We start from the raw sequence: 23,277 nt of genomic DNA, 5'->3' as shown, positions 1-23,277 counted from the left end.
AAATGAGGCCTTCTCTTCACAAATTTCACAGTCCGTTGTACGGAACTAGGTGTACAGATGCAGAAGGCGCATGTGTAAAATAAACATAACTATATACCTATTGTACCTACTTCAACTGTGTTAAGTTAAATCTCTTTATGATAAAACTTTTAAAATCTAATAATAAACAAATGAATATGAGGAACTAAAATTATAAATGAAATACCAAATTATATCTATATAATAATCTTTATTTTCCACCACCTGTGTTTACACTATGTTTCAAAAACCCAACATTACGCAAGTATCTTACAATAAACGGTGTTGCTGTCAATGTGGTGGCTATCCTGAATGGTGCAAAGAACTTATGAACAGCATAAGCTAACACAAATGTGCCTGCATTTGATGCTGCAATTTTTGTGAGGGTGCCTTCACCAACATTGAAGAACTTTAAAGCTCCCACCACATCTACACCGCTGAAAAAATAATGAAGAAACATTTGAGTAAAATATACAAAATTTAATGTCTTACAGGAGATTTGGGTGTTGTGTGGGCCATTCATGCAGGGGCTAATATAGAAGGAAAATACTTAAACATAATTAAATTTATGCACTTAACCTGAACAGGTTGAACCAAATGGAGTTGATGGTTTCATCATTTCAGTAGTCTAGTCATGTTATACTGACTTAATGACCAGACAACTCAGATGACAAAGTGTTATGCCATGATAATGCACTTTAGCTCAATCACTTGCAGGAAAACTTAACTTGTTTACAATGCTAATCATGAAATATGTATGTGTTTTATGTAATGTTTTGTATGAAGCATAAGTAAGTATGTAAGCAAGAAAGGTGACACATACCTAGATACCAGAAGATAGCATGCCCCAAGAGACATTAATGATATAGAGACATGAAACACTATCACTGTAGAGCCATACTCTTTCACTGCCTTTTTCAATTTGTCTTTTGAGCTCAGCGGAGCATTTGCCTGAGTTGTGTCAGTACTCATGTTCCTTGATCCACTTTGGACAGCTATGCTTTGGAAAAGTGAAAGAATGGCATTAAGAATAAATAATTATGGGACAGTGAAAGTGTTTTCGGAAAGTAAGTAAATCAGCGTTTATGAATGCCAAGTTTTATATAAAAATTATAATAGGTACACATAAAGTGATATGGGTTGTTGACTTTTCTCATCTTGCTTATTTCCCTATAAAATTGGTAAGTATAAATACTTAAGTAATAAGAGTATAAGACTAATAAGCATAATACTATGATTACATTTTAAAGACTTTAGGACCTAATTAATAACAAAAACCATTACCTTTGGTCTTCCAACGATACTCGTTTTTCAAGGTCAAGTAATGAGCGTTATTCAAATGATCAGACAAATATTTGTACCCTTGTCCCCACTGTGAGCCTGGCATGCCAAGATGGCTGTGATTGCCACTGAATGGACTGGGCACATTGCTCTGCATGCTCGACGACAGATTCACTGCGCCGCGGCAGTCATACTTGTTGACGTGGGGGTCCACTTGCAGGGTAATATCAAACTTGGGGAACTCTTGCTTCAACTTAGCACTGTATGAACTGATGACGGGGCCAGATAAGTCCCGTTCCCGCAGTGGAGAAAACCTTCCGGTCTCAGCTGCGTTGATATCCACAACATTAGTTGGCAACTTCAAACTCGCTGCCACCGGGAATCTCAGATTTGATGTCAAATGCAATGTGTTACCGACGTAATTTGTACCACCTGAAGCAAAGACATACCAAATAGTAACAGAGCTTAATTAAATTGACCTGCAGTTATACCGTTATAGGGTGGTTGGTCATCTTATTATTTTGCAGGATGGAAGAGATTAAAACAAAGAACTTACCGTAAAATGCACACTTTGTAACTTTTTTTCCAAACATACTGCAGTTAATTATAGACATCTTGAAATTCCAATAGATAAGTGTACTCAATTTGTAACAGAAGAGAATTTTCCGACTATCATTGAAGCAAATAATGTTAATTATTTAAGATTTTAGATTCTTGAATATCCTGATTTGATGTCATGACATCAAATCGTGATCAAATCAAAAACAAGTTTTGTTAAATTTGTTGTTTTTTTAACTTTTTTACCAAAGAGTATATAGCTAATCAAAGGCTATATTAATCTGTGGCAACTGGTAACCAAAACTCTTCTTCTGAGCTTTGGACTCTTGGAAAAGTAGCTGGAAGAGTAACTACTTGTACTGAGCGTTTAGCCTTCGTCATTTCATTAGGAAGGCACGGTCCCAGTCGATTTGCATCTTGGTTGGGGTCAAAGAATTACTAATCTCCCCGAACGGCTCAGTAAACGCTACGAGTACTTGGAGAGACCTTCTCGTTAGTAGAGAACTGACTTAGAGAAGTATAATTTTCATGAGACCTCGGAGAATAAAAAACACGTGTATAGCCCTTATATTTATAGGGACACTTATAATAAAACTCAAAACAGTAACATTATAAATAGTTTGTAGTGTTGGTAACAGTAAAATGAACTTTTTATTTTAGTTACTTGGCGGTAAACTTTAAATCGGCAATGAGCGCTATGTGATCTGACGGAAACACTATACTTGGTAACGCAGTGTGCGCTTGCAGCTCCTCTACCGTTGGAAATGGAATCACCTGCAAAAAATACGTAGATATTTAAAATCCGCCAAGCTGAATAAAAATTGCAAATAAATAAATGAAATATTGCTGTGTAACTATGATAAGGCATTCGCTAATATTACTGACCTGATCAACAGTTAGATTTTGATTGTCATAAAAAATATAATCCAGACAATCTGCAAACCCTGCTGTGAAGTTTGTGTACTGAGGAGTTCCACAGGCACTACTTAAACCAATGTCTTGTTGTAAAGTTAAATTGGTAACTGCTTCACTTTCATCTGTAACATACACAAATATTTTATGAAAGAACCTATACATACCAACAAGTTGACAAAGTCCTTGGTTGTGTTATACTCAAATAATAATGAATCTTGGAGAAAATTTTACAGAAAAATTATCAGAATTCAGAATTGTACCTAAGCAGATGAAAGAACCATTACTAACTAACTAAACATTAAGAAGGGCCGATTTTGCCCTGTTTGGGCAAAATATAAATATGTGAGATAAAAATCATACTCTAACTAAAACTCTCTCTCAACAGTCTCTGTCTAAAACAATGTTTCAACATTATTGCAATCTCAGATAATAGTTTTGGTTGATTACAAGATGTTTATTTCTGGTCTTACTTGATTTCCAGTCAGGTAGATCACTTGGAGCTAAACCAGTGGTGTAAAGTTGATAGATTCCACACGAAGGCACACTGTTGAAATCTCCACACAAAATAAGGGAAACCGTTTTATTGGGAAACTGAAAAATATGTTAATTGTATATTGAATAATTTCAACAAAAAGTAAAATTTATATGTACCTACATATATTAAAATTTAAGTAATGTACCTGTTCCTTGGTTTTCTTCACTATGTCTCTTAACCAATAAATAAACATTCCACCTTGTAAAAGTCTTATATGATCTGCATCAGGGTGGAAGTACAAGTGTGTGTTTCCCACAACAAGTATTTGCTCTGGATTATCAGCTGATTGCAATATTGTACAACTGGATGCTGTTGAGCGATCTAATAACCTTTCTAGAAGAGCAGCATTATCTTTAATAGATTCCCAAATTGATTTAAAACAAGGTTCACTTTTAATTACTTCTGATAGAACTATTCGGTGTTCTGAAATCAAACTGAAACATATTTTCAATTAGGTTAAGCAATTATAATTAACATTATTTAAATATCAATAAGGATTTTTTTACTATTAAATAATATCTTACCTAAACCTATCTCTTCTATAGAAACACCCGAGCCCCTCTGCTACTTGTTTGCCTTTTTTGTAAAAACAGCCATCAAATCCCTCAATGGATAGCAGTGGATTTAAACAATTGTTGAATATTTTAGCATCAACTTCTTGAAGGCACATTATGTCAGCATTGTAACCTGTAAAAATAATAATATTAAGCAAGTGTAAGTAGGTATCTTTTTTGTACACAGTTCATAATGTTATTTGAGGTCTCACATATTTTGTATACAATTTTACAGTATTGTTCTTCCTACCTAGTAATTCCTTTATTATAAGCTGTTTTCTGTAGTCTATGTGCAGAGCATAAGGTGGGCAATAGGGGTGGAGAACTGTCCTTGTGAAGTCAGAGTCACAGTATAAGTCAGCCAGTATATTGTATGTCACACAGCGAAACCTGAAAGTAATAAAGATGACTTATAAATTATCGAACTGCACAACATAGAATGTAATGAAGCAGAAGATTATATTAATATTAGTAGTAATCTTGTATAGAATCCAGATAACAATTTCCATATGCCAAGGAACTTTTAAACTTTGAATAAAAAATGTATATTAATTATTCTATAAGCACCTTTCAGACTGTAGCTTTTCACTGGTAAATGCATGTCTGTTTTCAAAAGGACACCTTCCTGGGCCTGCTTCAACTAGGCTTGTAGCCAGCACCTCCACCACTGGACCAGTCATAGAACTGTTGCCTGCAACATTATAATTTGTTGAATATTAATGTTGTGCCATAAACTAAGGGATATAGTTCCTCTATGCTAGATTTAACTAAAATTGTAAATGATAAATGTGAATTTAAAAAAGTATACAAATAAAATGTGTTGTTGAAGAATTTGTTGAAAAATGCCAATATCTTTGAAAATTGCTAATAAGTGAATAATATATTACCTGGTATACACTCAAGTTTTAACTTCATTCCAATATCTGATGTAGAAGGGGTATATGGAAACCCACTCTGTAAGAACTCCCACTTTATGTGAGTTTCACTAATTTTATTTCCTTTTTCATTGACTGACATGCCTTTATACCATTTAAAGGTATTAAAACTGTCTTCAGTATTTTGTGTGGCAAAATGTTCAGGATATATTGGAAACCCAGCCAAAATACTTCTAGGTAAAGATAAACTCAATACCCAAGGAGGATTGAATACTGCTTCATATTCGAAGTCGGTAATTTTTAATGTAACTGGATCTTCAATATCAAATAAGTCTATACAAGACTTGGTATTATCCACAATATTTTCATTCACATAAAAGTTGGCATCAATCACGGTTTTGCCTTCAGTTGGTTGTGCTTTTTTCTTGCTACCTTTTTGAAGAACTTTTTGAATATTAGTCCCGATGCGGGCCAGGATACTTTCAAGTGACTCAGATGGTCGTCTACTTAAATTAAACTGCCTAATGTTATCTTCTTTTACTTTTAATAAGAAAGCTATATCGACTCGGTCTTCATTTTGAACATATCTGAGGTAGCATTTTTTCTGTTCCATTGTCTTAGATTTGCAGAAACTTAGTAATGAGCTTGAATTGTATCGTAGAATCCACTTGTGTAAACGAGTTACCATACTGAAACAAACAATTGAGTATTGACCATATCACAACTAGTATAAAAAATAAAATAATGACTTATGATAATCTTATCAAAATAACAATCAAACTGTTCATAAAACAAAATAGAATTGTGTTATTTCACAAAAACTAATAAGTAAATTAAATTCCTAAAATAACCTCAAACTCAAAGATATCCAGCTGTAAAGCCTGACATCAGTCACTTTAGTATTTCTCTTATCTGTGGTCACTCACTGTCAGGTGACAGGGTCAGTGACTGGCGCTGAAATCGAAACAAGTCAGCGCTGACCATAACGATTGCATTGCAAGATTTGTACAGTACCTAGTGGTGGGAAGTCAGCGCCTCTGCAGCCTCGTCTATTTTTTGAAAAAATAAGGCAATGCAAGGTGGAAGATTTTTTTTTTCTGCCACCTTGAAGTGAATACGATAGAACTTCACAAGCATGCAACTTCGTCTCGCTAGTTTCTTGGGACGAAAATGGCTAAATAATAAAATAAGTACAGTAGGTAGGTCTGTGAATACACAAGAATAAAATATTTTTATATGGCAACTTTGCTGACAACGTGTCAACTTTGTCGAACGCGTAGCAAATGCCAGCGACCGCGAATAGATGAGTTGTGAGTTGAACAGAACTTACATTTCTCTTTCCATTGAATACACACACTCTAGTTGGTTATCTAGTGACAGAAACAAGTAAAAATGGTAAGTACTTTTATTCTAATTCATGTTTGTGTTTTTGTGGTGTCGTATCTTCGGGCTGGTGAATTAAAAGATCTGGGCCATTGTCAATTCCAGCCACCAGCACCAAGTTCGACGTCGGTTGGTTCGGGCAGCCGTTCCCCCAGCAAGGCCACCTCAGCGCCGCGATCGTCCAGCGGCAGCGGCACCGTGAGGCAGAGGAAGACCACCACCACGACCGCGGCCAGGTCCCGGACCAGCGGCGCAGGCTCCGGCGGCATGTGGCGCTTCTACACCGACGACTCCCCCGGCATTAAAGTGTAAGTTTCGCTTTCATTACATATTTATGTATCCTACCAAGTAGAGTTCATATCAGGAAAGTGTCCAATAGACTTTAAGTTATCAGTAGCCATTAAACTCTCACTCAGTGAAGTTACATTTCCTTTCCCTCTGTTGTGGTATACAAACACTTTCTTAAGACATTAAACAATTAGCTTGAGTTTAGGTTTGACTTTACAAAACCTTATGATCCTAATTCTATGAATCATTGTTACAGAGGTCCAGTCCCCGTGCTTGTGATGTCTCTGCTCTTCATTGCCTCAGTGTTTATGCTCCACATTTGGGGAAAATACACTAGAGCTTAAGCCCAATACATTTAAGTTTAAATTATAAAGTTAAGGAGTGAAAGAGAGTGAGATTGTGTTTTATATTTAAGTACTGTTAATGGCTTAGAATGTGGGATTTAATTTAATATTTATCTATGTAAAAGATTTATAATTAAAAACTTGCATCAATATTGACTGGTTATTACCTACTATTCTGGCTGAAGATGATTTATTATGTAGTTTAAAGGAAATAAATTATTTTATTTATACCTTCATAGTCTTCTTTCAGGTCTCAAGGGAATTTTACTTTAAATAAGATCTGTTTTGATAAAAATACCAGTTTATTAATACTGTACTTAAAAAATAAAGTACAAAATATATTTCATTAAAAATTATTGTAAACCTAAAATTAAGTATAAAATAATAACACTGTCTATGCTTTCAATAATATCATAAGCACCACAGGTGGGAGACACCAACAAATTAGTTACAGCTGTGTTAGTTTTAACTTATTGACTGCCTTATTCTAGGACGAAGTATTCATGTCACAATAAAAAATTATTATAGTTACAATTAAAACTTAATTACATTTAAAATATTCATGTCACAAATTAAACTTATTAAAATAAATGAGATAAAGTAAGTACAAGATAAAGTACACTATCAGCCTTATCAAAAATTTCGAAATTTCATTAATTAAATGCGATGGGCAGTGAGTGACACAGTATTTACACATATGCTTCAGTCCTCTTACCTTTTATTTTATCAAAAAATTGACGCCATGAGACTATGGTTTTTCCTGACCAAATCCAAAAGCTTGAGGCAATACCTACTATCATTGTCATCAGGTACTTAATCATAAACACAACAAATTTAGGTTGCTCCATTTCCCTGTGTGTAAATGGACAGGGTATGGAATACCGAGGGTTAGAGCACATATCTCTGTGCCATGTTATCATCCAACTATCAAAATGTGCCTGTTCATAGAAGAGACACCCAATAACAATGAGAGCAGGGACAGTATATAACAGCCCAAATACTCCAATGCGTATCATCAGTTTTTCCAGCTTGTCAGTTTTAGTGCCATCATGTTTCATAACAGTGCGAATTCGGAACAAAGAGACAAATCCTGCAAATAAAAATACAGTTCCCAGGACTAGATACACGCAGAGTGGAGCAAGGACAAAGCCTCTCATTGCTTCAGGGTTCCACAGGCCAACATAACACACTCCAGATAGGACATCACCTGAAACAAAAATTTTAATTAAAGCAACAAGTCATAAATAGTATAAGAGTAATGTATTGGTTTTTATTCTAATTAAAAAGTTGCATAAAAATAGATCAGTTATGTAAAGCAGTAAACAGATAATTCATAATATTAACAATATTAATTTAGTTACCATCAACTTTTCCCATAGCTAAAATAGAGATTGTTTTTATAGCTGGAACAGCCCAGGCCGCTAAGTGGAAGTACTGAGAGTTGGCTTCTATGGCTTCATGACCCCACTTCAGACCCGCTGCCAAGAACCAGGTCAGGGTAAGAATCACCCACCAGATGCTGGAGGCCATACTGAAGAAATATACTATCATGAATAAAATAGTGCATGGTTCATGCTTAGTTCCTTGTGTAATAACTGATATGTTTGGTAATCTTGTCCCTCCTACTGTGGAAGGAAATGGCCCCTGACAACTGATACTGTCTCCAGAACTCCATCCCATCACATATGCTGCAGCCACCATCAAATAACAAAATGATAGAAATATTATTGGTCTCTCTGGATACCGGAAGCGATCAGTATCTATGAGGAAAGTCAACACTATGAACAGGCAACTGCAAGTACACACAGTAGCCCATATTCCTGTCCATAGTCTTGCAAATTTCCTTTCCTTTTCGGTAAAGAACATGCCGCTGCACGGAGCTCCGCAGTCCTGCTCCACCTTGTCCCCAACTTTCAAGGAGTATTCTAAATCCAAACCTTTAGGGACTTTAAATTGTACAGGGCAAACAAACCCATAATCTTTTGCACCATGCAGCTTAGATGGATCTTTCTGATAGTTGTTTTTATAGTCCACCTTAGGAATTCTGCCTTCTGGCCTTCGTGATTGATGGTTGGTTACATTGTTGTTTCCAAAACAGAGTTCACCACCATCTTCATATACAGGAAACTTTGTACATTCTAAATTTTCAGGCCATGTAAATCCATATAGGTACATAATAGATTCACAGTTATGTCTGGCAGACTCACATAGGTTTCTGCAGGGGGGCAGAGGTTTATCTAGAATAGTGCACACAGGTGCATACACAGAGCACAGGAATATCTGTAAATCCGGAGAGCAGTTAAGCTTAATCAATGGAGTAAACTGATGCACTTCTGGCCCTGCATCTTCTTGCTTCGCATGATTAAGTATGTTTGGAAATATTGTCTGGTTGTATTTAATTTGCTGGCAGAACTGAATAGTGATAGGCTCACAGCGCCCATGATGAGGCAATGAATCGCCTTGAAGAACAGTCACACGCGATGTTCTAGTTATAACTAAGGAATAGAATACTAAAACGAATGTAAGCCACATTTTTTCCATTTTAACATCACAAAATGGTTGTTATTATCAGAGACACTTTCATAACATTATTAATCGAAAACTACACTAAATCCATCTTGAAATCACGTCGATTATAGATTATAAACATTGGGCCACCTTTTTTGCTGTGAAAGCCATGGCTGGTTGATTTAAATTTGAGTTACAAAATAAAATTCCAACAAAAATAATAATGCATCAGCTTGGCAAAAGCCTTCATGGCCACAACCATAGACAATAATAGACATGAAAAAAAAAGGTAGAGTAGGGTCCTTGTAGAGCATAGACTAAAAGGCGCCGACACACTAGCGGACGCGGACGTCATAAAGCTGAACGACAAAGACGTCCGAGAGCGATCTGGCACGAACGGTCCCAAAAGACCGAGCACACTACACTATCAATCGCGGGTGACAGTGACAGCCGCGTCCGTAAGCCGCGGCGCCTATAAGAGACCTATGCTCTTTATTCGTAGGTCTGTGTTGTTTTCACGGCATATTCACGGTATTTTACCTATTTATTTTACTTAGGTTCAGCAGTAGCTTTACCTCAAACTGAGTTCTTTCAGAGTCAGAGGCCATGGCTGTGCCAACCACACGTTGACCAGCCATCTACAAAAAGCCATATACAAGAACTTTTGGCCTCGAATATAACAATAAAAAATATTTAAGGATCAGGAAAAGGCCGTATGGGATAATGCTATTAGCCTTTTTCGTAGAAAGAAAAAAAAGTCAAAGATCTGTCAAATAAATTGTCAAAAATCAAAACAAAACAAAGCTCACTCAACGGCTGAGTTTTCTTTTTGTGAATTTTGGGATTTATTTAGCTATTTAAAATCATGGAAGATCCATTAGACTTGGGAAAGCTAACTATTACGAAAAGTAATGTTGAGAATGTTACTCCTCACAAGGTGGCTGTGGTTGCATTTATTAGAGAGTTTGGATTATTGAAAATCGGAGGTAAGTATAAACTTATCAATCTGTACTTTATTTAACTGTATTAATAAAATCTCTATAACACTAGTCTGATTTGAATTATTTCAGGTATCAAATTATACTTATGTATATCATTTCCACCCCATAATTTTGTTTATTGTTTTAGGAAGTGTGTTGTCTCCAAAATATAGAAAGGACTTCTGCATACTAGCACTTAAGCTGATTCAGGTTTGTAGCTTTGTATAATTATTATAAGCACATACAGCAGGACCTTGTTAATCCGATGCATGATTATGAATGTTCCTGATTGTATTAAATTGTATTAATGCAATCACCAAATATGCATGAAACTTAATGAATGAGTTCCTACAATAATTAAAAATTAAATAAGCTTCTGAGACTCAAATAATTAAAATTCCTCTATATTGTCATTTCTCATTATTATATGGATAACTCCACAAGTAATGTCTAGGATCTGTTAATATATTAATTTTAAAAGTATTTTTTTAATTGAAATACAGATTTTAATCCTTACTTTTTTATTCCAGTGCCCAGACATGGAATTCAAAGAATTGGAGCACCTCCTCACTCATGGAAAATATAACCTGATGAGTACTCACCTCCAGAACTTCTGCAGTTGCTTGCAGACGGTGTACAGGAGCGGAGTGAGTGCGCTGATGCACTGTGTCACCTCCACCATAGAGAAACTCATGATCGAGCAGAGTGAGACATGCCCTTGCATGATCACAAGAAGCAGTGTATTAGGTATACATGCAATAAACAGGCTCTGTTCCATTAATTAATGTGTAAATGGGATAGGATTGAGTAAAATATGAAAATACAAATCACATGTGAATAATTCCTCTTTCAGAAAGACAATGTTATAATAAATTTGATTACATAAGAATGCAAGTAAATGCATATTTTTTATATAAATTGTACCCTCTATGTTACAGGACTATATCTAAGGAGAATAATGCTCCAACTGGATAAGCTCACATTTATCCAGCTGGTGTCTCTGTATAAATCATTCTGCTTGTATTACCAGGAAGGCAGACCTGGTCTCATGATCAGGTCCCTTAGTAAAGAGGTAAACATTTTATTAATAAGTATTGTATAATATATAATAACATTCTGAATTTCTTAAGATACTTTGAAAGTACTATGTAAAAGTGTTTTAGTTAAGGCACAGTTCTGTCTATCGGTTTCAAGGTTTCAACTTATGTATAACAATATTTCAGAAACTTGATAATATGGAGGTTCAGTCAGGAATGTCATCTACTTCCCCTACAATGCCCGACGAGTCTAAGCAACACGACCTGTCCATCAAGATGGCAGTCATGCATAGAGATCAGTGAGTATTAAGTATAACACTCTCAGATAAAGATAAAATATGAAAAGCTTCTGTTACCTGTGTGGAAGTAGGAAGGAGTACTGACAGGCATATACACATAACTCTGTATGTCTATTTCATAATAAGTATTGTTTCTTTCCAAGCGCCAATATGCTTGATCAGTATTCACACTAGTTATGTATTAGTATTACTAAAACCTTTTATTTACCATAGCAAAGCATGCCCTACATCACATACAAAAAACATAGAAGGCAGGATTTATAATTATTACCATAATGAATGTTCACATATGAAATGAGAGATAAATAAAATTCTCTAACAAAGTCCTACTTATTTAACCTTCATTGTAAATAATGTATTTTCAGTGCATTTGAAGAACGGCAATGGTCAAGAAAGCAAGCAGAGCTATTTACTGCGCAACAAGCGAATCTGCTTCAAATCAATGAAAAGAAAGCCCTGCCCCCCAAACAACTTCAAAAGACAATTATGGAGATAATGAACGACTTACCAGAGTATTCTGACATTGTAAGGAATTGAGTCACATAATATTATATATATATTATAATTTTTATTTTATTGTTAATTTTCGAATTCTCTAACGACGCATTTTTGAAGCTTGGTCCGGTTTCCTCCAACCCGCCAGCCAAGCATGGCGTTACGGCAGAAACTCCGCAGTTCTATGGACATGGGCCGAGTATTCAGTAAATTATTACAAGCTGTATTCATGCTCTTAAAAACCGCTTTCCACATGCCTATAACACATTTACGGCAACATTCCAGCATTTCCTGAGCTTCCTGAACTGCCTGCGCATGCGGGAGCTGTGCGGCGCGCAGGACTCGTTGTACAACTGCTTCGACCGCTCGCTGGGCAACGTGGCCGGCAACCTGTCCACCAGCGACCGGAATAAACACTTCCGCTACGCCGCGCTCAATAGGGCCGCTATGCACACGCAGTTTGGACACAAGTATGAATTGATTTCAATATTCCAATGTACTTTTGAGTGATTGATAAAGGTTTTTTGGTGACATTGGATACATTTTAATTTACTCACAGAAAAAATGTGATTATGTAGTCGATTTGTTTGCTGTGATAACTGGCCCTTTTAAGTTATTGCTACTCAATATTTCCATGAATTTATTCAATGGTCAAATTATTATTTTATTCATTTAGTATAGTAGAAAACGTATATTTTATAAGTATTATATTAATGTAGACCAAACAGAGCCGAAAATTAAATAGACTTCATAAAAAAGTTCCACTTCGGTTTTCATCATCGAGCAAACAGAAGCAACCTACAACCCATCTCTCCCACAGCGAGGTAGCAATGGAAGGCGTCCGCGAGGCGCTGTCAATGGCGGCGGAGGCGGGCGACGCGGCGTGCACGGCGGCGGCGGCGGCGTGGGCGGCGCGCGCGGGCGGGGCGTGGGGGCGGGCGCTGCTGCCGCGCCTGCCCCGCGCGCCCCGCGCCGCCGCCGCCGCCGCCCTCGCCGCGCATCTGCTGGCTCAGCATAGAGCTGTTAATGGGGTTAAGCCGGCTGAGGTGTTTGCGGTGAGTTTCTGTGAATACTTTTCTCAGTGGCTTATGGACGGTGATATGCTCACTCAAGTTAGTTTCGATAACTGGCCGCCCTTCACCTTAACGATCTTCTTCTTCGAGTGTCGGTGCCAAACACGAAAGCTGGTCATTCTGGTCAAGGATATGACACACGTTTCGAAAGGATTATCAGTCAGATAAGTTCACTAGGCAGGGTGCGCCGGACAGTGACCCATCCTGCACCCACGATGACATAAAGGGTCTGCTATTAATAACTGGTAGCAACCTGATTATAACAAGATAGTGTATCAGTCGTGTTCTTCATTGCCGCGGTGCTTAGCTCTTAAAATAATACAAAATACGAGTATAAGTGCCATGTCAGTGGAACATTTGTCACAAAATGTTTTACGTTAATTACAGATGGTAACGAAGGGTGACTCCATAAACTACCTGCACTCGATGACGGACCTGACGCTCGCCAGCCTGTCCAACACGGCCGCGCTCTGGTCGCTCTACGGGAAGACAGAAATGGCCTCCATTTACTGCCAACTACTGCTGAATCTCAACACAAGTCAGTAAAACTTAATTAAAAAAAAACATAGAGTGATATTAAATGCAATCATCATAGTTTCCAAGTTAATAACCATGTTACCTACCCTTCCAGCACCACTTCTCATTTCAACCCTTCATAGAACTGTCTAATTTTATGATTTGTTATGGTTTATGGCAAACGTGGCTACAATACATTTATTTAGAACCGCGCCACATACCATTGGTTCCGAAAGTACTACGTAGACATCTCGGCCGCTACTACTCTGTCTACTTTACTCCTGTGCTTCCTGTGTACTGTGGGTCCTGGTACAAAATGCTGCCGTAGCATTAAGTCCACTCGTCGTACACTTTTTTATAAGAATAAGAATACATTTATTCAGATAACTATAGGTAATACATATTTTAAAAATACAATATACAATACAAAATTACATATTTTATAATTATACTTGTGCCATAAAGAATTAAATAAAGTGTCCACCACTTGTCAGAGAGCGGCGTGTCGGGCGGCGCGGAGGCGGGCGCGTGGCACTGGACGGCGGCGTGCGCGGCGGCGGCGGCGGGGCTGGCGGCGGCGGCGGCGTGGCGCGGGGACGACTCGCTAGCGACTGCACTCGCGAGTCGGCACCAGGACCCGCAGATCAAGGCGGCTGCTCACGCTGCGGCCGCCACCAGGGCGCTTTATGCATGTATGTGGATTCTTATTGGTCATTTAGGTAGCTGGAACTAACTCCTAGAGACTATCAGGAGGCAAGCGGGCTGGCGGCGGCGGCGGCGTGGCGCGGCGACGACTCGCTAGCGACTGCACTCGCGAGTCGGCACCAGGACCCGCAGATCAAGGCAGCTGCACACGCTGCGGCCGCTACTAGGGCGCTTTATGCATGTATGTGGAATCTTATTGGTCAGTTAGGTAGCTGCTGTAGTTACCTAACTCCTAGAGAGTCATGTATTAGGTGGCAAGCGGGCTGGCGGCGGCGGCGGCGTGGCGCGGCGACGACTCACTAGCGGCGGCACTCGCGTCCCGGCATCAGGACCCGCAGATCAAGGCGGCTGCACACGCCGCGGCCGCTACTAGGGCGCTTTATGTATGTACGTATGTGGATTGTTATTTCGGCGGCTAGTTATAGAGACTGGAGTATTAGGGGCTACACGGGGACACCACAATCGCCTCCCGCCATACAATTTTATTGAGACAATTACATAAAATGAGTATTTGTGACCATGAATATCATGCATATGCATAGATGTTTAACCACCGCACTCTGTCTTCGGTATCTATCCTAAAATTCAAAATTAGCCGAGACTCACAGGATATAATAGTGATTTAGATTAGTTGCTGATTGACCCCTTTCGGGTTACAGAAGTTTACAGTACCCTCTTTGTAACAGCCTATACTTTCAACTTTGTCGCTCAATTCACAAACTACACTACTACCTATAATTTCAATGCACAGGTAAATGGGAAGAAGCGGAACAGAGCATCAACCAGCTAGCGTCCTACGAGCGTTGGGAGAGCCAGCTGCTGAAGGCCGAGATGTATTTCCTGAAGGGAGACGCCACAGAGTCCTTAGAAGCATTACACGACATCCTCGACTACTGCAAAACAGAAGACGACAGTCTGCACTTTGTGTCGCTGAAGCTAAGGGCCATGATACTGCAGTCGCAGGTGGAAGAGACATTCGATGGAGCGCATTCCATGAACAACTCCAACATCATTGTGCTGAATGAGGTATTGTTTTTATTTAATTATTTATGGCACAAAACAAAACACAAACAAGCAGCCTGTTATTAATCCACTTCAGGGCATGGGCGAGCCTCCTTCAAGTCTGTCATATTCCCCAAGCTTGGCAGGCGGGTAGAAATATCACGAAATTTAACACCGCACCGGTTCGAAAACCAATATTAATTTGTCGTTATCTGCCCTAGATCACAGAATAATAACTAGTACCAGGTACAGAAGTCCATCTTCGCAATGGCTTGCAAAGAAATATGACTCCATCCCATAAGCAATAAGATCTAATTTAGATCGCGTTCCAGCCGCACACGTTTTTATTTACTTACCTACCAATTAATTATTGAGGGAATATGCGCCTTATTTCACTGGACTACGGTTCATAATAAGTTATACGTGGTTATACGCATTGAAAAAGAAGCCACCTGAGGGTTGCCTCAGCACCACAGACTACAACATTTACTAAGCAACGGACTGACTTTGTAAAAAGAATGTCATGTTTTAAAACAAAATTAATTTGAATTTAGAATACAAAGCTATTAGAATATAAAGCCAAACTTTTTTCTATTGGAAATAACCAGTAAAAACAATAACAATTTCATAGTTAAGATATTTTGAAGTGTACTTACTAAAATATGTATGAATCTAAGTAAGTACCTAAAACATTTAATTTTGTGAAAACATGTTTTTTTTTCGTTACAATTTATATTATGGATATAATTTATATTATGATACAGAACGTGTTAGTTTCGTTAAGCACTAATTCCACTCAGCGCACATTTTATAATCGATTCATTAATACATTTTGAAGGTAGTTGTGTCTGTAAATTTAATACTTTAACGAAAACAAAATTGGAATAGACTTTGTTCAACATGGAGAAAAAAGGGTTTGTAGTTCGGATTAATTTCATTTCAAATAAGGAACGTAGAAGAAATCAATAAAATACTTAGATTACTTTTACCTGTCACATCTTTTGGTAATCTAAAAAAAAAAAATTTGGATCACGATCCGTATTTAAGCAATTACATACGGCACAGTATTTTTTTGCTGCTTTTTTTCTTTTTATGTCCATTTTTCTATTCATAAATTTTAATAAATACCTAAATACAACATTTATAAACTAGTACGAAGTAGGAACAAATAGCGCGCGCGTGTATCGTCTTCCGCTTGCGGCAGCCGACTAGATTCGCCCCCTCGAGGCGGCAGGCGCCAGGCTGGCGCCTGCGCCGCCCACGCGCGGAGTGACACAGGCCTGCCTAGATGGAACCTGCGACCTTTGGCACTACAGTCAGAGTCACTAACCGCGGTGCCATCCGGTCAGCCATATCGTCATTTATTACTCAAATAATTAACAAAGTATACACTTATAGCAAGAGTCTTATGCCTGGTGAATAAAGTTCACTCTATATTTTACACAGTAGGTATAGGTACAAATACGTAATCCTACAACCATTTCAGGTACTATCAACAGCCACGAAGTACAACCTGCACTACATCGCGGCGACGGCGGAGATGCACATCGCGAACGTGCAGCTGCACATGGGCTGCGTCCGGAGCGCGCTCGACCTCGTGCGGAGAGTGCTGCCTACGATTATGGCACATGGCGGCGCTTATGATATGGCGCGAGGTATGATATTGATGTCGATTCTGAAGGCGGAAATTCTAATTTTAACGCTGTCAAACTAAAAAAATTGCTAGCATAAAATTACATTTACGGAAACAATCATAGAGTCGAATTTTAAACAAAGAAATGAAGGTTTTGACAGCTCTAAATTTAGTATTTCTGCCTTCAGAATCGATATAATTGTTTTTACTGGCTTTTATAGTTTCTCTCGCGAGAATTCCGTGATAAATAGCATTGCACATGGGCTGCGTGAGAAGTGCGCTCGAGCTGGTGCGGAGAGTGCTGCCTACGATTATGGCGCATGGCGGCGCTTATGATATGGCGCGCGGTATGGCATTGTTTTTTTCTCTAAAACGAGGTCAGCTAAGATGATTCGTGTGACGCTAGGGAGATGTTTAGAGTTGAGATTTTAATAATAAATTTCCTTCTTTTAAAGTTGTACTATTGAGATTTCCGGGATAAAAAGCATAGCCTATGTATACAGGGTGTCTACTACGTGCCAACTTTTTATAAAACATGGTCCAGCCATGAGTGACAATCATCGGGATTTAGAGCGACGCATGCGACAAGTCTATAAAAGTTCGATTAATCTCCCCCGTAGAGTAAATAATACTAGTGCATGCCGCCACTCCCCTCGCACCGCCCGCTCCGCCCGGAGTCGTCATCGTGAACCAGTGCAGAGCGAGTGAGCGGAAGATTAATTAAAAACTCCGCTCATGCAATTTGTGCTCCGCTCATTGGCTAATTTTTGCCTGTCATACCGCTCCGCACTCGCGGACAGGCTCCTAAAACTTGACACATTTAGCGTACTGTGTTTCGTATGTTGCTATCTGCGAGCTATCAATTTTTAATTGAAACCTTTATATTAATTTAATAATTAAATTATATTATTATTAATTCCCAGGTCTGCTCTTATACACGAAGTGCCGCGTGTCGACGGCGCCGGGCGGCGGCGAGGCGCGCGCGCAGGCGCTGCTGGCGTGCGCCGGCGCGCTGGAGGCGGTCAAGCGGAACTTCCTCAAGGTCAGCGCGCAGGGCCGCCTGCTCGAGACGCTGTACTTTCAGGTGAGGTGGTAATAATGGGTGTATAAAATATAGCATGAGCCCTATGATAGCTGTCAAATCCATATTTTTTTTGTAATTTATTACCAGGCAATAATCAATTAAACGTCATAGGACTCGTGCTATATTTTACGAAGTATAGTACATGAGGTTGATCGGGTAAATTTATATTGGCGTACTTTTTTACCTTCCCTAGACTCCCTCAAATACATAATTTAGCAAAATATATCAAGCCTTTTTTAGTTTTATCTAGACTAACAAACATTGACTAATACACTTAAATATTTGTATTTCAGGCTCAGCTCTACAATGAAATTGGGAACGTTAGTGCCAGGAATCAATGCGCATGGATGTACAGACAACTAGAAACTCAAAATCCAATAGAACATTCAAATTCTATGCTCATGCTGTATTAAAATAGGCTTGTAAATAAATATTTAAATTAAACAATTATAAATTTGTACTTACTCTTATTTATTACAACTTAAACATAGTATCATTGTTATTATCATAACTCAAATACATTACAGTAAATAATCCTATCTAATAGATTTTATCATTCAAGAGCGCTTTCTTAACAATCTCGTTCATAGTTTCCTTTATATCTCTGCAAAGTACTTCGGCTAACAGCACTTTAGTCTGCGGTTGTTGCTCGGAGGGCACGTATGCGTTCTCCCCCGCGATGCCGGCGTCGTTCCAGCAGTGGCCCAGCGCCGCCTGCGATTCACAGATCTTACCCAGCTGCAGAAGCAGTGACGTCACGTCCTCTATGAGCGAGGGGAAAGCTATACATATCCTCACCATGGACGGGAGAACGGGATGGAACAACTCCAGCCGTAAGTCGCTCGGCAATACCGACAGCAGTGTGGATAATGTGTTGACACAAAGCCTGGCTATCGACATTGCTTTAGGTAAAGCGTATTGAATCGACAGGTGGGACACGAGGTCAACTGCGAATATTTGCTTCTCCAGTGACGCCTGGCTCAGGAGCTCGGGGATGAAATCCAAACAGATATGCATAGAGGGAATCCCCTGCACGGTCACGGGGAGCAACTCCATGGGGTAGCCCTGGAAGTGAACCAGTTTCGCTAACGATGGTTCTGAAATAAATATTTGATGCAGGAACGAGCAGATGATGCTTCTGACTTCGCGGAGTGACCACATGAGCTCAGGTTTCGCTTGGTCTTCAGGAGTTTCGAGACACGCTTCTAACAGTATTTGCAGCGCGGCGCTCTCTTGAGCCGCGACCAACGCATTCTTCAACTCTTCTCTTTCCGAGTCGGAAGTCAGCTGGCCGCTTTTTTCCAGTAGTGGTTTATCTTGTAGATGTCTGCTCAACTGGCTCCTGGAGGCGGCTAGGCTGGCCTCGAGGATCCTCAGTATGATCTTGAGGATGGGTCCGCAGCGGAAGACGCGCAGGTCGCAGCGCAGCACCTGCAGCGGGTCCACCAGCACGTTCTCCTGCGTGGCGGCGACGCAGCGCGCGGCGCCGGCGTGCACGTCCAGCAGCGCGTTGATGGTCATGATCCACAGGCAGCGCGGCAGCACGGAGTTGAGGCGCAGCCACGCGGCGCGGTACAGCTCCTGCGTGTGCCGCGGCACGCGCGCGCCCAGCACGCGCCGCACGTGCCGCACGAACGTCTCCGCCAGCGGCCAGATGTCCGTCGGGTTCTTGCTCAGCATCGCCTTCAACACCTTCCCGGTCTTGTACGAGTTGTTCTCGACGTCTTGGAAAGCGTCGACGATGGTCGCCTCGGACAGCGCGATGTCGGCGTGCGGGCGCGAGGCGTCGCCGAACACCTGGTCGTCCATCCAGTCGTCCACCAGCGATAGCTGCGGGAAGTGCGTCGCCAGCAGCCGCAGCAGCGGACTGAACAGCCCGCCGTAGCTCATCTGGTCCTTCTGCGCTTGATGCAGCAAATACTTTATAGGCAACTCCGACAGAAAAGCTACTGAGTAACTTTTGACTTTCCTTCCACTGGCGAGAAGGGTGACTGATTTTGATAGTCGGATATCTTCGTAAAACAGCAGATAGTACAATAGAAGCAACTGGGATGCTAGTGTTGGTTTTTCAATATTGATCTCTATCGGAGCTTCATCATTATCAGTGTCCATGGTAGCGAATGGTTTCCTCTGTGCGTCGAAGTTGGCTCCAAAGATTGAGTTTCTGAAGACCCTCCTGATTTCTTCCTCCGTGATGGGCTTGTTCATGTATTCGTTGACGCCCTTGTTGCTGGTGATGAGGATGGAGTGCACGTAGACCTCGACCAGCGCGGGCAGCACGGGGTGCAGGGGCGCCGTGGCCGCGCATAGCTGGCGGTAGATCCAGTTCTTGATGGGCACCTTGTGCTTGGAGAAGGCGCGCGACTTGAGCAGCTGGTGGATGCAGTGCACGGGCAGGTAGCCCGGCACGTTGCTGTTTAGGTTCACTGTTACGGGAACTTTCACCGCGTGCGCTGTTACCACCTGAGAGAAAAAATATATATTGTAAGAATACGGTTCAAAACCTTATAACATTTGGTGATCACAAAAGCTAAAATGGTATTCAGCAATTAGTAGGTACACAGTAGCCTTAAGCTAAGCGTCCACATATCGGTATCGTATTTATAGTACTAAACAGATTGCCATAAATGTATGGAGAAAGGGCGTCGCGTCGGCAATGCCGATGAAGTGGACGTATGTAGGTAAGTAAATTTCTGTACAGATAATACTAAATGCAAATTCAAAAATATTGGTTTACCTTGCAGCAGAAAATAACCGTCCCAACAATCCCTCAAAACTTAAGGCCTCACGCCACCCACAGCAGTTAACCCCTCACCTGCTCCGTGAAGATCTCCTGCGTGAAGGCCTGCTTGATGCGCGCGAGGCCGTTGGGGCGCACGGGCACGCGCATGCCGAGCGTGGCGCACACCAGCTCGCCCACTGCCGCCAGCTGCCCCGAGTGGAAGTGGATCGCGATCAGGAGCAGCATCTCGCCGAATGACGCCGTTACGCCGGATTGGCTGGAGGCGAGGGGGGATTTATGAAGTTGCGGGTGACAGTTGTGGATTTTAGTACAGAACTGTATAGCAGTATGGGTCTAGTTACGCCGATTGGCTGAAAGGCGAGAGGGGATTTGTGAAGTAGCTTATGATAAGAAGTTGTGGAGTTTAAATAAAGAACTGTAGCAGTATGGGTCTTGTTAGACTTTTACTGTATTGCACAAAGGAACTTAAAGCTAATGTCGGCATTAAATGTATTTCTGCCTCGCTTTGTCTGTATACTGACTGAATGAGACAGACATAGATTTAATGCCAACATTAGCTTAATGTTCCTTTCTGCTACTCAGCATTTGTATGTTCAAGGTAAACTGCAACAGAAAGATGAGGTTATTGTAGGAGTTGTGACTGGTGTGGTGTGTACCAGTTTGGTTCATGGCTGGCTCTGCAAACCATGTGAATTTATTGTCATCCATCATCACCTAATAATTGTGTCTGGACCTAGGCCTCTCCAAAGGACTGCTGTTCTTGGCATACCATCCTCATCAATCATATCATCCCCCACGGCTCGTGGACGTGCTCGCCTTTACTGAGCGAGACCTCCTGCAAGCAGTGCGTAAGCTCAGAGGGCGAACCTCACCTGGCCCTGACGCCATACCCCCCTACATAATTAAAGGCTGCATAGGTGAGCTAAAACATCCGATACTTTATATCTTTAACCTAATATTAAGCTCAGGTGACTACCCGAGTATATGGAAGGAATCGCGAGTAACACCGATCCCAAAAAAAGGATGTAAAACTGAAGTGGAGAACTATAGACCGGTGGTTATATTATGTGCAATGGCAAAAATATTTGAAATGACACTACATGCCAGTCTGTTACCACAGTGTGCAGTTGTGCTTACTCCTTTTGTAATTTAATGTATGTTGTGTGTTTTGTACAATAAAGTTATATTGTATTGTATTGTATTGTATTGTATTGTATTGTATTGTGCACCATATCTGACGCCTCTTCAGCACGCGTTTCTGCCAAAGCGGTCGGTAGTTACAAATCTGGTAACTATGCTAGATTTTATCGCGCAGGAGATTGACACAGCGGCAGGTAACCAAGTGGATGTCATCTACCTGGACTTCCAGAAGGCCTTCGACCGTGTGGACCATGACACGCTTCTGATTAAACTGAGTCAAATGGGATTCGTGCCGAGGTTGTTGAAACTATTCGCCAGCATCTTCAGGGATAGACAACAATTTGTGAAATATGGCCCATATGTCTCGAGACCCTATGGAACTCACTCAGGAATAAGTCAAGGATCAAACTTGGGACCATTCTTGTTTGTCATCTTAATAAACGACCTGCCAGATGTAGTCACCAACTCTAAGGTACTGTTGTTCGCTGACGATGTCAAATTGATGAAGGCAGTTAACTCTCAGGATGATTCTCTAGAGCTACAGCGTGACATAAATGCTTTGCATAAATGGAGTCAAGAGAATAAGTTATACTTCAACCCCAGTAAGTGCGAGATGATGACATTCTCCAGGTCAAAATCACCGTACCAGCACCAGTACACCATGGAGGGTGCTCCTATAGCGAGAGTGTGGCAGGTACGGGACCTAGGCGTTGAATTTGATCCGCAACTAACCTTCCGCCCTCACCTGGAGAAGGTTACGAAAACGGCTTTCCAGCGGCTGGGATTCGTGCTGCGTAACTCAGCCCCTCTCACTTATGCAGCGACGGAAACCATATACAAGTCACTGGTCCGTAGTATCCTGGAAAATGCGGCGGTGGCCTGGAGTCCCCATCAGGACAAATACATTTTAGCGATGGAACAAGTCCAGAAACGATTCTTGAGGTCACTGTACAAGAAAAAGTACACTTACTACCCATTTATGTACCCAACGCGTTTTCTGGAAGGTTACTTAGGGTATGACTCGCTAGAACTAAGAAGAAACATGGCACTGGCAAAGTTAATTCTGAGTATCATAAGGAATAAGGTAGACTGCTTGGACTTGCTCCACAATATCCTAGTGCTTTTTGTACCTAACAATTTTATGAGAGCAAGGAGACACATGCTTTTGGCAGAGGCACCCTCGCGCACCAACTTGTACCGGGAGTCTCCGGTGCCGCGCGACCGGCGCCTGCTAGCCCGGCTGCTCGCCGCTCAGCCCGGTGTCGACTTGTTTGCCGACTCACTCAACACCGTGTTGAGAGCGTGTAAAAG

At 40.7% G+C, this 23,277-nt stretch overlaps 6 protein-coding genes across 8 annotated transcripts in view; 2 read left to right on the top strand and 4 right to left on the bottom strand.

Moving 5' to 3' along the window:
* Positions 1–209: 209 nt before the first annotated feature.
* LOC119694527 lies at positions 210–2,089 on the bottom strand. Its single transcript, XM_038120995.2, has 4 exons — positions 1,856–2,089; positions 1,303–1,731; positions 842–1,013; positions 210–455 (listed from the first exon to the last, which is right to left on the bottom strand). Exons 1-4 carry the CDS (start codon positions 1,911–1,913, stop codon positions 230–232), a joined length of 885 nt encoding a protein of 294 aa, XP_037976923.1. The 5' UTR covers positions 1,914–2,089; the 3' UTR covers positions 210–229.
* A 325-nt stretch (positions 2,090–2,414) lies between these two features.
* On the bottom strand, positions 2,415–5,731 carry LOC119694523 (2',5'-phosphodiesterase 12). 2 transcript variants are annotated; one of them, XM_038120992.2, is made up of 9 exons: positions 5,588–5,731; positions 4,749–5,425; positions 4,429–4,552; positions 4,112–4,251; positions 3,832–3,994; positions 3,453–3,741; positions 3,243–3,363; positions 2,743–2,894; positions 2,415–2,631 (listed from the first exon to the last, which is right to left on the bottom strand). In XM_038120992.2, the coding sequence occupies exons 2-9, from the start codon at positions 5,422–5,424 to the stop codon at positions 2,518–2,520; spliced, it is 1,779 nt and encodes a 592-aa protein (XP_037976920.2). In that variant the 5' UTR covers position 5,425; positions 5,588–5,731; the 3' UTR covers positions 2,415–2,517. The 2 variants fall into 2 exon arrangements, with proteins under 2 accessions (XP_037976920.2, XP_048484516.1); XM_048628559.1 differs by lacking the exon at positions 5,588–5,731 and having other exon boundaries at positions 4,749–5,581.
* A 238-nt stretch (positions 5,732–5,969) lies between these two features.
* LOC119694529 (protein transport protein Sec61 subunit beta) lies at positions 5,970–6,903 on the top strand. Its single transcript, XM_038121000.2, has 3 exons — positions 5,970–6,131; positions 6,225–6,427; positions 6,664–6,903. Exons 1-3 carry the CDS (start codon positions 6,129–6,131, stop codon positions 6,749–6,751), a joined length of 294 nt encoding a protein of 97 aa, XP_037976928.1. The 5' UTR covers positions 5,970–6,128; the 3' UTR covers positions 6,752–6,903.
* Positions 6,904–7,034: 131 nt separating this feature from the next.
* On the bottom strand, positions 7,035–9,540 carry LOC119694524 (frizzled-7-B). The gene is made up of 2 exons (XM_038120993.2): positions 8,113–9,540; positions 7,035–7,958 (listed from the first exon to the last, which is right to left on the bottom strand). The coding sequence occupies exons 1-2, from the start codon at positions 9,290–9,292 to the stop codon at positions 7,441–7,443; spliced, it is 1,698 nt and encodes a 565-aa protein (XP_037976921.1). The 5' UTR covers positions 9,293–9,540; the 3' UTR covers positions 7,035–7,440.
* Positions 9,541–9,777: 237 nt separating this feature from the next.
* LOC105387233 (anaphase-promoting complex subunit 5) lies at positions 9,778–18,543 on the top strand. 2 transcript variants are annotated; one of them, XM_048628487.1, is made up of 15 exons: positions 9,780–10,245; positions 10,388–10,449; positions 10,770–10,986; positions 11,178–11,311; positions 11,463–11,575; positions 11,941–12,100; positions 12,356–12,540; positions 12,891–12,947; positions 13,050–13,125; positions 13,531–13,681; positions 14,154–14,351; positions 15,116–15,390; positions 16,853–17,021; positions 17,923–18,083; positions 18,377–18,543. In XM_048628487.1, exons 1-15 carry the CDS (start codon positions 10,125–10,127, stop codon positions 18,494–18,496), a joined length of 2,199 nt encoding a protein of 732 aa, XP_048484444.1. In that variant the 5' UTR covers positions 9,780–10,124; the 3' UTR covers positions 18,497–18,543. The 2 variants fall into 2 exon arrangements, with proteins under 2 accessions (XP_048484443.1, XP_048484444.1); XM_048628486.1 differs by having other exon boundaries at positions 9,778–10,245; positions 12,891–13,125.
* The window catches only part of LOC105387223 (integrator complex subunit 2), a 23,012-nt gene continuing 18,271 nt past the window's right edge, over positions 18,537–23,277 (bottom strand). Inside the window, exons 6-7 of the mRNA XM_011557920.3 lie at positions 20,899–21,082; positions 18,537–20,546 (exon numbers count right to left, since the gene is read on the bottom strand). Coding sequence (XP_011556222.2) covers positions 18,624–20,546; positions 20,899–21,082 — 2,107 coding nt within the window. The 3' untranslated portion in view covers positions 18,537–18,623. The remainder of the gene's footprint in view (positions 20,547–20,898; positions 21,083–23,277) is intronic.

This window comes from Plutella xylostella, chromosome 4, assembly GCF_932276165.1.
Source record: "Plutella xylostella chromosome 4, ilPluXylo3.1, whole genome shotgun sequence".
Classification (NCBI taxonomy): domain Eukaryota; kingdom Metazoa; phylum Arthropoda; class Insecta; order Lepidoptera; family Plutellidae; genus Plutella; species Plutella xylostella.
The sequence above is the reverse complement of the archived record's forward strand: the minus strand, read 5'-3'. Positions and strand labels throughout refer to the sequence as shown.

Coding starts and splice junctions, on each gene's coding strand:
- LOC119694527 (XM_038120995.2), bottom strand. CDS start 1,913: ATGTCTATAATTAACTGCAGTATGTTTGGAAAAAAAGTTACAAAGTGT. Junction 1,014..1,302: donor GTATCGTTGGAAGACCAAAG/GTAATGGTTTTT, acceptor TCCAAAGCATAG/CTGTCCAAAGTGGATCAAGG. Junction 456..841: donor TGCTATCTTCTGGTATCTAG/GTATGTGTCACC, acceptor TTATTTTTTCAG/CGGTGTAGATGTGGTGGGAG.
- LOC119694523 (XM_038120992.2), bottom strand. CDS start 5,424: ATGGTAACTCGTTTACACAAGTGGATTCTACGATACAATTCAAGCTCA. Junction 4,252..4,428: donor GAAAAGCTACAGTCTGAAAG/GTGCTTATAGAA, acceptor TATTACTTTCAG/GTTTCGCTGTGTGACATACA. Junction 3,364..3,452: donor TGAAGAAAACCAAGGAACAG/GTACATTACTTA, acceptor CATATTTTTCAG/TTTCCCAATAAAACGGTTTC.
- LOC119694529 (XM_038121000.2), top strand. Junction 6,428..6,663: donor GACTCCCCCGGCATTAAAGT/GTAAGTTTCGCT, acceptor TCATTGTTACAG/AGGTCCAGTCCCCGTGCTTG.
- LOC119694524 (XM_038120993.2), bottom strand. CDS start 9,292: ATGGAAAAAATGTGGCTTACATTCGTTTTAGTATTCTATTCCTTAGTT. Junction 7,959..8,112: donor AGCTATGGGAAAAGTTGATG/GTAACTAAATTA, acceptor TTTTTGTTTCAG/GTGATGTCCTATCTGGAGTG.
- LOC105387233 (XM_048628486.1), top strand. CDS start 10,125: ATGGAAGATCCATTAGACTTGGGAAAGCTAACTATTACGAAAAGTAAT. Junction 11,576..11,940: donor GCAGTCATGCATAGAGATCA/GTGAGTATTAAG, acceptor ATGTATTTTCAG/TGCATTTGAAGAACGGCAAT. Junction 13,682..14,153: donor ACTGCTGAATCTCAACACAA/GTCAGTAAAACT, acceptor ACCACTTGTCAG/AGAGCGGCGTGTCGGGCGGC.